We start from the raw sequence: 12,134 nt of genomic DNA on the forward strand, positions 1-12,134 counted from the left end.
CAAGTTGGGACTATATGACATATACTCACCAGCTTGAGGGGGAGTGTTAGAGTCGGTTGTACAAGGGTAGTACAGTCCCTTTATGTTTAGTTATATATGTATTGCTCTGCTGATGTGGCCCTCACTTAAGTAAGGGCACGATGGTAATCCTTGTATGTCTTAGAAGAGTATAAATAAAAGAAGGGCTGACTAGAGGTTTTGAGATTTTTCTCTCTAGTTCGACTGTGACTTTTCTCCTTTTTCTTCTCTTTCTCCTTCTCCTTCTCTCTCTCTTTTCCTTCTCTTTCTTCTGATCTGAACATATACGAACATCTAATCTGAGTTTTATCACTAACCTCCCTCAAGTTCCACCTAAATCTTTCCAGCTGCCACCATATTTTTTTTTAATCAATAACAGAACCAATTTCATTAAAAGAAGAAAATTAGTACCAGTGTTTAGAAAACCGGACCAATTCAACCGATCAGACCAGTTGAACCATGACTGGGCCCTAGCCAGTTCGGTCACACCCCAAGAACCGTAATGTCTAAAAATCCAATGAAAACCGACTAACCATCCAATTTAACCAGAAAACCGGTGAACCGGTCCCGGTTTCATGAAACCGCCTAGGTCACTAAGTAATTTAAATTCTAAAAAATGAGTGTGACAAGACTTGAATCCATGACCTCTTATTTTCATATATTACTTAATTACCACTGATCTGACAATTGGCGACCATGCAACTGACGACTAGCGACCATGCGACTGACGACTGGCAACCAACAGACGATGGCACTATGGCCGACGCCCGACGACAAGCAGCAAGGAGAGAAGGAGACTGGCATCATCAATAGTCCAACCCCTAGAGATGGCGAGGTTTCCAGAAGAAAGAGGAGAAACAGAAGGGAGGAGGAAACTCGACTCTACAAAGATGGCCAGAGGGGGGGAAGTAAGAACGAAGGCCAACAACAAATCCTTTTTCTAGAAGTGGAAGGGGTAATGTGAAGGAGAGATTGTCCTTCATGCTTGTCTGATGGGCATGTTCGACTAGAAGGGTTTGGAGGTAGAGGAAGTTTAGGCGTGGGCTTCTAAAGTGTGGTGATGCTCCTAAGGAGTCGATGTGAGAAGGCTGGATGGGGATTGATGGTTGTTCTTCCTATCCTCCAAGGAAGAAACCAAAAGAATCCTAAATACTAGCTTGGGGTGGAACATCTCCTAGTTGAAGGGGACTCTCAGGTGGTAACAAGGTGACTTCTAAACCCAGATGCTACCATTTGGGGCTACAAAGACCTCATCAAAAAAGTAAAGTGGTTAACCAGTAATATGAGAGTTGAGGTAAAATGGGTAAGCAGGTCAGCTAATACTATGGCTGATTCTTTCGCCAAACAGGGGGGTTTCCAAGGAGGATCTTTTTTGTGCTACAATGTAACTTGTTCTAGTATATTGGAAAGTTGTACTTAACTATTGGAGAAGTTGCATCTCATGCCTCTCCTTGGGGACATTGTACCATTTATCATTGCTGATTAATAAATTTCTTTCAAGTATCAAAAAAATTATCTTAAACTGCCCACATAGTTGACCCCATATGAATGATCCAAAAAGAAGATTTTTATAAGCTATGATTGGGAATAGCTTAATAGCCTGCTCCTGATCCAGCATAAACCAGATTCATGGTTTTGAAACTTCAACATGAAGAAAGTAGACTCTAGAACATGGTAGGAAGAAAATGAGTTACACATACATAAATAACATTAGGATTACAGGGTTGCTGCTACAGAGCAGAATAGTTAAGAGAAACACTAGGGTCACACCCCTATTACTACTGAGAAAGAAAAAGAAAAGTACTAAAGTTAACCTTACTTAAAGTAGAAGTCAACACATATACTAACAACACATACAAGTAGGCGAGAAGAAAAGGCATGCTCTATATATTATATACTAATGGTGCAAACCAAACACATTGACGATGACTTCAGTCTGAAGTCTGAACCCTACAAACAAAATATCAAACAAGGTTACATCAAACCACATGCATAATTGGTTTGCATTATGGCTTGGTTTTAAGGGAAAAAAAGGTTTGCAGCAAAACAGATTCCTTCAGCCTCTACACCAATATCAGAAATGCTAGGATCCTCAGAGGACCTAATGTAAGAATTCCAGCTCATGGCTCCAAAAATGAACTACACTGACCAAGGAAAGCTTCCTCTTTCCACAGAATATGAGTGTTTACCCCTACCAAAATAAGCACAAAGAGAGAAGAAGGGACTGAGTAGCAGCGACGAGAGACTATATGTTAAACTGAAAAGAACTTGAATAAAAAGGATAAAATATTTTTATAAATACCAAGCAAAGAGGATGACAAAAATATTATAGGAGAGAGAAGAAAATGGAAGGTTCAAAAGTACAAAAGGAAACAGCTCACCAACAATAGATGTTCAGCCATTAAAAGGGAGAAACTTAGCACACTGTCAAATTATACATTTGAAAGTTCATCTGCCCATGGAACCAGCAAAATCCCTACATGCATCATATTACCCATCTCTAACAATTTTCTAATTAATCTTGAAAAAAAAAAAGCTTTTTTAATAACAAAGTTTATATCAACAGTGAAGAGCTAGATTTGTTCTCTTTGAATTTAAAAAAAATACTAGTCAGGAAATTGAGGAGCTCTATGACATTTCCAATTAAGCAGTAGCCATCTAAGTCCAATTCAAGCATTATTCTTTAGGTTATGTCTAATTTACCCAATCACAATCCAAGCTGCGCTTTAGTGAGAGTGGCTAATTTCCTATGCTCTACATACATTTGTATTATTTTTTGTATCTTAATGCTATTTTTTTAATTTTTATTTATTGGTTTGTTATTATTTTTGTATTCTCCTCTTATAACAATTCTATAAACCACCCTTGTGTTTTGATCCTAATAAAAACCTCCCCTATAGTTTTGAAAAAAGTGCAAATATCTCCTTTCCATTAGCTTTTCAATAAAAAAAAAGACATTGAAGTTACCAAAATACCCTTGTCGTTGTTAAGGCATTGACGTCAAGGTATTTTAGTAAATTTACATCTGAATAAAGTTGGTTAAGGGTAAAGGTTAACGCATTAGTGCATTACATCAGCAATTTCCGTTTGGAAGGTTGGCGGAAGGTATTTGTACCTTCTCTCAAATCAACAGGAAAGGCTTTTTGTTAAGGTCAAAACACGAGGAGGTTCATAGGATTGTTAGAAAACCCAAGGAAGTTTCTATAATTTTCCCTATTTTAAATGGAATTTAAATTGATTTTAAATTAATTAAACTATGTCTGTTTTTATTAATCATTACTAACTTTAATTAATTACAGTAAGATTTTATTTTATAATGGAATTTAAGTTGGTTTTAAATTACTAGAAATTAATTATAAACTAAAAATTGTTAGATCATTTTGTATTAGTTTTATATTAATTTTAAATGGATATTAGTTTTTAAGTTATCTTACTACTTTTTATTAATTAATTTATTTTAGTATATTATAAAAATATTTTTATCAATAATAACAATTAATATGGTTAATTATTTTTATTTTATTTAAGTAAGCTACTAAATTATTTTTACTATGGTTAATTAATACTTATTATTTTCAAATGAAATATAAATGGATTATAATTTTTATGATGTTTTATTCAATGTTTTCAACCCATCATTGACTTGGATAATTGAACCATTCAAATCATAACTCGACCCTATTTATAATTCCAGGTTTCCTAAAACCCACTATTTTGTCAAAAACCGTTGATTTGATTAAAACCTGTTCAACCTAGGCAGTTGAACCATTGACTTTTTTGACTCAATCATTGGGTCACGAGTTACAATATACAATGTATTGAAAACTTCTAGAGGACTTAACTTTGTGTCAGCTGTCTGATGGGTTGATCTTTTTTTTTATTTTGGATAACTTTTCACAATCTTTGCAACCCCACTATACAAAAGAAAAACTCAATTTTTGGCCTCAAATTTCACTTTTTGGTCTTTTATTTATAAAAAATTAAAAACTAAAATAAAAAGTACAAATTAAAATTATTATATCACACGTAAAATGTAATTATATATATATATATATATAGATGGATAACATGTCACGAATCATGATTTGACTCATCCAATTCGCACAATTGAACCATTGACCTATTACCTAAAGGCAAAAACTATTCAGCCTCCAAGTCAATTTTTAAAGCACTGGTTTTATTTGTTGAGTGAAGTAAATAATATTTATTCTAAAAAGCAAATTACTTGATTAAATAACTTAAAAATTAACTATCTTTTCAATAGAAGTAGATTATTTAACCTAATAATATAATTAATCATTGAATATCTCCATTTCAAGATAATTAAATTTCTATTAATAATTATAATTTAATGTAAATATTATCTAATGTATCTAAAATTATAGCTAAATTGAAATGGATATAGATATAGATAAATTTAATGAATTTAATGAAGTAATGGAGAGGAAAGAGAATTAGTGGCATAAGTTATTAAAGGAGAATTAATGGCATAATTAATATTGACAGATAATTAAAGGAGCTATTTAGCTAATGAGAAAGAGGGGAGAGAGTTCATGAGGAGAGATAATGGTGAGTTAATGGTGATTGGCCACTTAAGTTATTTTGTTCAATTTTAAAATTAGAAAAATTCAAAAAAACAAAAAAAAAAAGATAAGTGCCTTTCAAAAACAACCTGAAAGCAGGAAAGTGCCAGCTTGGCACATTCCACTAATCCATTTTAATATATAGATATAGATCTCACTAACAGATTGAGAACATCCTAAACAATGATCTGCATCACCTTGTAGAAGAAATGAAACTGTTACCTGTAAATTATAAGCAACTGCTGTTGGTGACCAGCTTGAACCATTTGTTGAGCTAAATCATGCAGCAATGGCAGAATCCTTGGTGGAATGAGAGTTGGAGGCGTGTAAGATTCCAAGCCCTTGTTTTGGTGCTCATGATGATTGTTGGAAGAAGGGTTCTTCCAAGTAGAATCAGCCTGGTGGCCAGGTGATCCTGATCCTGATCCTGGTCGCAGTGAATTTGGAAGGCCTTCAAAAAGACGATCGGGTTCCACAGGTTTGCTGAAAACAGAAGTACAAACTGCTTATTTAAGGGCAACAGAAAAATGTACTCTGAAAACCTTCTTTATCAGTAAAAAAAAAAGAACTCTATTGAAGGAGAAGAAAATAAGACAACAAACAATTACATATTGCCAAAAATTGTATGGGAAGGGGCAAAATATGCCTCAAAACAAAACAATAAAAAACTAAGAATAGAAATGCATTTTCACTACAGACCACCCAGGATAAGCACTTCCCTATACAAATCACTTCTCCTAATCCCCCCCCCCATGGTAGACCTGTTCACGGGCCGGGCCGGGCCAGGTTCAGGCTGGGCTTTGCCTTTACATTAACAGAAAATGTTCAGGACCAAGCCCGAGCCCGGCCCGACCATTGGGCCTAGGTCTTGAGCCCAAGCCCGACCAGACTATAAAGCCTGAAGCCTGGCCCGAACCCAAGCCCGTCTAGAAATTTGGAAAAAAAAGATTTTTCCTTTTTAATTTGATTAAAAGTTGTTTTATTTATACTAAAATAACTCAAAACCTAAAAAAATAATGAAAAGTCTCATTATTACTTGAAAAAAGAGAAGAAAAATATATTATATATATGCTTTTTTATTATATAAAATATATTTTTATTAATATAATACATTATCAAGTCGGGCTCGGGCTCGGGCTGTGCTTTTTTGAGAAAGCCCGAGCCCACGGGCCTGAAATCTTGTCCAAGCCCGAGTTAGATCGGGCCGGCCCGTCAGGCTACCCAGCCCATGAACAGGTCTACTTGGCACGGTTACAGCCATCAAACCAGCCAATATTGGAATCCATCTGAACAATATGTTCTCTCTGTAAGTCAAAGCTCAGGCCTCCTAATGTGAAGACAAAAAAAATCCATGAATAATTAGATCCATCACATGCATTCACTAAATGAACAATTTGGGAATCACCCTTCACTTTGATACACCCAAAGCTCATGGAATACATAAGCCTGTGAACCTACAATGAAGCCATATCTCAACTCTGATAAGAGTCCTAATAACCAATCAGACTAGAGAGTATAATACTGGCCTCCCCCACCCCCAAATCCCTTTTTCTTTTGAAGAGTAAGAAAAAAGAAATTTTATTAATAAGAAAAAGGTTACAAATTAAGAGGTGACAAGATGGCACCTCGCCAATACAAACTGATCATATTACAATTCTGAAATTCAAGAACATTCCAAAAGTTCTCCCCCAAATCAGATCTGCTAATCTGTTCAAACTCAGGGAGCACCAGAACCCAATCTGAGACAAAATGTGCAACTAAAGCCACCAGCAACTCTATATATTTTTACTGTCTTCAAACAGTCTCCTGTTCCTCTCATTCCAAAGGGATACATCTCCAGACCATTTTCGCTTTTCCACTCACAATGATCTTTGGCCAGGAAGAGAACAGCTCAGCTGATGACCTTGGCTGGAAGGTACTTACTCCAAATAGGGCCGAGTAGAAATTCCATAAAAAAACTTGCAACCTTGCATGAGTAAAACAAACGGTGAACAGACTCTTCTTCTGAAAAGCAAAGATAACAATAGCTTGCCAGGTTGAAGCCCCTATTCTTTAAGTGGCCCAAAGTTAGGATGCTGTCCAAAGCTACCAACCATGCAAAAGTTTCCACTCTAGGTGGCACTGGGTTCCCCCAAACTGCTTTCACCTGATCTGAGACCAACTGATCTTTAACTAAAGCCATATATAAAGACTTTACTGTAAACTTTGCATTCCTAGATTCTTTCCACCATATAGAAAGACTTGAAGAAGCTGAAGCCTCTGATTGTTGTAACTTTTCCAGAAGCTGAATGCATACTTCCATTTCCTTATCCAGCAAGGGCCTTCTAAATTAGGGTTCCACACAACCTGTTCACCCCTTAAAACATTGATTAACCGGAATATGATGGTCTGTCAACCTGTATAATCTTGGGCACATCTCACACAATTTCCCTACCCCATACCACTCATCCTCCCAGAATCTTACCCTTGACCCATCACCCACCTTGAAGCTCACCAAATCTCTAAAATTCTGACTAAAGTGCATAATCCCTTTCCAGACACTTACCCATAGGAATTTAAAACCTCCCTCGACTCCCACCCAAACCTCATCACCCCATACTTCCCAACTACCACCCTTCTCCAAAGAGAATCCCTTTCCCTCTCTGACCCAAGCCTCCACAACCATTTACCCAAGAGAGCCTTGTTAAAAATTCTTATTCTCCTAAAACTAGTTCCTAAGTGTCCCCACCACCAAATCCCTGGACGTCCACCAGTTCCCAAGTGTCCAGGAAACACTAATGAAAATTAAGTTTGATAGCTCCAATATGAGTTAAGCAACCCTGCACAATGACCAGACTAGATAAGAACTAATGAGAACCTGTCAGCCTCTACCATGTAGGCCACAGGGGCACCCACTAGCTTTTCTGTCAAAAAATACAATGGATGATTAATCTGTCATCAATGTCACGGGGAAAAACTTTTGATGATTATCATTCTATGCTACAAAATGCGAGAGAGAGAGAGAGGGAGAGAGTCTGCAACCACATCAGAATGCTACAAAATATGAAAGTGGCCTTAATTTGGCAATTACAGTCAGAGTTTCAAATCCAAGAGAATAGGGATTTTATTTTAAGTTTCTGGGCACAGTTTATATCAAAATGAACCACATTCCTAATCCTGCATGCAAATTTGATAGTGATAAAATAGTTTTTTTTTTTTTTTTGAGAAGGTAAGGTAAAAATTTTATTGATAGAAGAGGCTACAGTACAACAGCAACCTAGTGGAAAAACACTAGGTGAGCAACCACATTTTTAAAAACATTCACATTTGATAGTGATAAAATAGATGACCACCTGAAATCACAACACTGCAGCAATTTTGTTTCTGCCACGATATTTAAGTAATATCTCAAGATAATCTTCCATCACCTATAAACGCGGCTCATAATATCAGCAAGACCTGCAAAATTTCTCCAAAAACTCCACTTTTCGCTGGGGGTGATACAAAATATTCCAAGAATCTTTTTTTTCTATTATTTCAAATACATTGCAAATATATCAGCAATGTTTCAAATTAGGTAAACTCTACATTTGATATTTAAGATTTTAAAATCTCATCAAAACTTTGTCAATGTTGTATTCAGAGAGATATTTTTGAAAGGTTTGTGTTTTCTTTTCTTTTTTGTATCTTGTTGTGCCTATGGAGTGCTATCTCATCACCCTCCTTAATTTGTACTTATTTAATGACACTTCACTTTGATTTATCATCCAGAGAAGGAAGCACACTATATGCAAGTTCCAGAACACAACTAGCATGTCAAGGATGAAGATATCCACTAAATGTCTAGAAATCACATATACATAGCATAAATAGGAGAAATTATCTATGCAATAACTCACCTGTAAGACACCAAAATCTGTTTAAATTCCTCTTCTAGCTTGAGAATAGCCTTAGCAAGCAAATTATTTGCATGGTTAAGCACTGCATCACTACTTTTAAAGCTTTTGTTGCTGCTGAAGAAATGAACATTACTTCTCAGTTGATCAACTGCTCCTAGATAATTTTCCAAGTCATCATGTGGTCCTTTCAGTATTTTAGCCTCTGCCTACATGTTGAAAGGATCTTTGACATCAGCATGCAAAAAGACAGGCATGTAACATGCAATGTAGTGGAATACTGGGTCATACCACAGTCTAGATGTACATACAATCAAAAAAGGAAAAGAAAGAAGATACAGAGGGAGAAATGGTAAGAAGAAGATTCTAATGGGAAAGAAGATTCAGATGGCTAACTATAAACATGTCAGTCCATTTCCAATGGGAAAGAAGATCTGCAAATGGGTTAGCAGACTCACTAGCTAAACAAGGGGTGCATAGGAATCAGATATTTTGGGATAAACTGTAATTCTTTGTTTTGATCTGAGGCTGCATCCCGTGCCTCTTTTTGGGAACCTTCTCAGTGTATCTTTTATATTTCTAATTCTTAATAAAATCACTCATTCATAATAAAAAAATCAAAAACCTCTAACTTTTACTAAGAGGCATAATTATACACTCAAAAATTACAAGAAACTTCAAATAGAGTATAAACAATATGAAAAACTGGCATCAAACCATTTTAGTCATCTTTTTGTCTAGTATTTGAGATTACATTTTCTTTTAATCAGAAAAACAGTTTTTTCTTTAACTTTTTCTAACATTCTACCATGTAACAAATCCAACTATCTGACAATGCACTGTGACCATACATGGGAATGCCTCCATATCTTCAAGTATGTAATACACTTTCCATAGGATTCGACAAGAAAAAGTAAAATCAGTTGCAGATTGCTAAATTAATTCAGTTTAGAATTTAAATACCATTAAGGTTAGAGAGCCCATATCCTAACAGAGTGGGCCCCTTAAATTTTTGTAAGGAATATATAGTCCCCCCACCCCTCTAAAAAATATTCCAGCTTTTCCCCTAAATACAATGAAATACAGTTTCAAAGACCGTCCGAACTTCTTAGTTGTCAATAAGCTGCTTCTTATAGAGAAGAAAAAAAGACCAGGTCATAAATGTGCAAATAAATCATGTCCTCCGCCGTTTAATGCAATTCTAATACTGAAAAGAAAGAAAAAGTAGTCCCCAAAACATCTACGTGCACAAAAAGCATGTCATTTATAGAATGTTCTGAAAGAACCCATATGCTCTGTGAGTTAGCTAACTGACATACTTACTGAATCAGACATCTTTTATTTTAACTTCTCAGTTAATCTGAATTCCAGGATCTACTTAACAAACTTCCATTTGAAAGAAAGAACTAAGTGGAATTGAACTAATCAACCAATCAAAAAAGAAAGTATAAAAACAGAAAAACCTGTCTTCCTCTCTTTCTTCTTCGTGACAGCATGGGTTGCTCAAAAGAGTGAAGCAAAAATTACAGCTCAACTCAACAACACACTATCCCTTCTATTTAGGTCAGCTACTTGAATTCTATTTCGCCAACAGTAGCAGTTTTATAATAATATCGACAGAAGCAAATTACTGAAATTAAAACCAGTCTTACAAATTCTCCAGAATTAAGAGAAAAAATGACCATCCTAACATAATTAAAATGGAAATCAGGTGGTTTTTCAATGAATTGAAGAATAAACAAATGCATAAGAAAATTAACATGAATCGAGAAGTAACGAACCTGGCGACAAAGATCAAACTGGGACAATATAACCTCCGCCGCCTTCAAAGTTTTATCGATGTTCTCGTGTGCTCTCCGAATTGAATGTGTCCTTATCTATAATCCGACACACAGAGATTAACACAAACGAGAGAGAGAGAGAGGTAGGTGAAAAACACCAAAAACAGAATCAAATCAGAAATGGATTCATGCCATCAGTTCAGCAATTTCCTGATCTTCTCTGCTCGCGGGATTAGTGATTCAGTGAAGAACACCAGGCCTAATGAAAATCATCAGAGGTGTCAAATCCAAGCTAGAAACATATCCATACCTGAGTGGGACGCATCGCAGTCTCTAGAGCAGAGAGACGGTGATCGAAGGAGCCGAGAATAGTGACCATGTTGTCTGTAATGGTCTGGCTCTTCTGGAGTGCCTCTCTCATGAAGGCCGCTCGTTCGCTAAGGGTTTCCATGGGCAGAGGAACTCCCATCTGATTTCTACCTTCTTCTTCTTCTTCTTCTTCTTCTTCTTCTTCTTCTTCTTCTTCTTCCTCTTCTTCTTCTTCTTCTTCTTCTTCTGGTATCAAGACTCCATTGCTTTGAGCCGATGAAAATAATTGTCCGAAATTTGCAGACCAGTTCGCCTGAAAAGTGAAAACTATTTTACTCACCTTAAAATAATATAAAAATAATAATAATTGAGACCAGCTGGTTTATGGACGAGTTGAACCGGGTAACTGGTCTGGGTACTGGGTAGAGATTCTGGATCTGCCACAAACAAACATGAGGACAGAGGATGAGGTATACAAATAGAAATAGGCTACGGAATACAATGACAAGAAGACATGTCATCTATCCATACAATTACAAGATTACAGAATCTGACGTGTTTAATCTTCATTGGCCTTTGTAGCCTATTATACACGTCTAGTTTGCAACTAACTGCTACGTACGGAATCTCAACAAAACGAGTTAAACCTGGTCCATCCACCGGTCTATCATATGCGTGTGAACCTGTTGTTGGTCTCGCTATTGGATGCGCATGGGTCAACCTTTTTGTACAAAGAAAATGAGAGGACAGCTATTCTTCGATTTTGACAAGCCGCCAGACGTTGTAGTACGGGAACATTTGGAATCGTTGGATTGAAATATTGTGGGACCCACTAAAAAGTTTATCCAGCTCGACAGTTGTGAGATGCGGGCGCTTCAACGAAAGTTGGTGTTGGTGGGCACGGGATCGGACTGAACGGGATCTGCTTCTCACACATGGGCGCTTCAGAGATTATGCATTGGGAATATTTTCCGTGAATAATAACTTATAAATACGATAGATGTTCCGAAGGTATGGTAGAATGTGCGTGTAAAGCGCGTATAAAGCGCCTTGTGTGAGGAGCAGATCCGATCTCGGGGTTGGGGGCATATATATATTTTTAACGGAAGAGCAGTTAAGGTTGCCAGCTATCAGCTTTCATACAACTAGAGATGGCGTGTCGTGTGGGGCCCTGGTTATGCGTTGCCGTTTAAGGCGGAGGAGAAACGGGAATGTCACGCTGGACGCTGCTCTTACTCCCATAACACTATTTGTAGGATTAAACTTATTTTTTTTTCGGTGTCGTAAGAGAAGTGACAACGAAATCGTAAGGATTGGGAGAATTACCGATCAGCCCAGATCAGAATTTTATAGCTCCAAAGTACAGGGGAATGTATGCTGACCGTGAATTAATGTTAAATTCACGGGCAAGATGTGGTTTATAGTGGGAAAGGGTTAATAAGGGGGGCTGGAAATTCTGCATCCTGTGTATCTGTATTTCTCCCTAAACTTATTTTGGTTCCTATCTCCCTTTGTATTTAAAAAACAAAAAACAAAAAATCAAAACAAACCTTATTTTTGTTCTGTGG

The 12,134-nt window shown here is 36.6% G+C and overlaps 1 protein-coding gene across 1 annotated transcript in view; it reads right to left on the bottom strand.

The window, feature by feature from the left end:
• The window catches only part of LOC104601379 (exocyst complex component EXO70A1-like), a 31,223-nt gene extending 19,697 nt beyond the window's left edge, over positions 1-11,526 (bottom strand). The window contains exons 1-5 of the mRNA XM_010264677.3: positions 11,214-11,526; positions 10,568-10,879; positions 10,258-10,353; positions 8,480-8,685; positions 4,824-5,084 (exon numbers count right to left, since the gene is read on the bottom strand). Of these exons, the coding sequence (XP_010262979.1) occupies positions 4,824-5,084; positions 8,480-8,685; positions 10,258-10,353; positions 10,568-10,879; positions 11,214-11,237 (899 nt within the window). The 5' untranslated portion in view covers positions 11,238-11,526. The remainder of the gene's footprint in view (positions 1-4,823; positions 5,085-8,479; positions 8,686-10,257; positions 10,354-10,567; positions 10,880-11,213) is intronic.
• Between the last annotated feature and the right edge of the window lie 608 nt (positions 11,527-12,134).

Source organism: Nelumbo nucifera, chromosome 2 (genome assembly GCF_055504915.1).
Source record: "Nelumbo nucifera cultivar China Antique chromosome 2, China Antique-T2T, whole genome shotgun sequence".
Classification (NCBI taxonomy): Eukaryota; Viridiplantae; Streptophyta; class Magnoliopsida; order Proteales; family Nelumbonaceae; genus Nelumbo; species Nelumbo nucifera.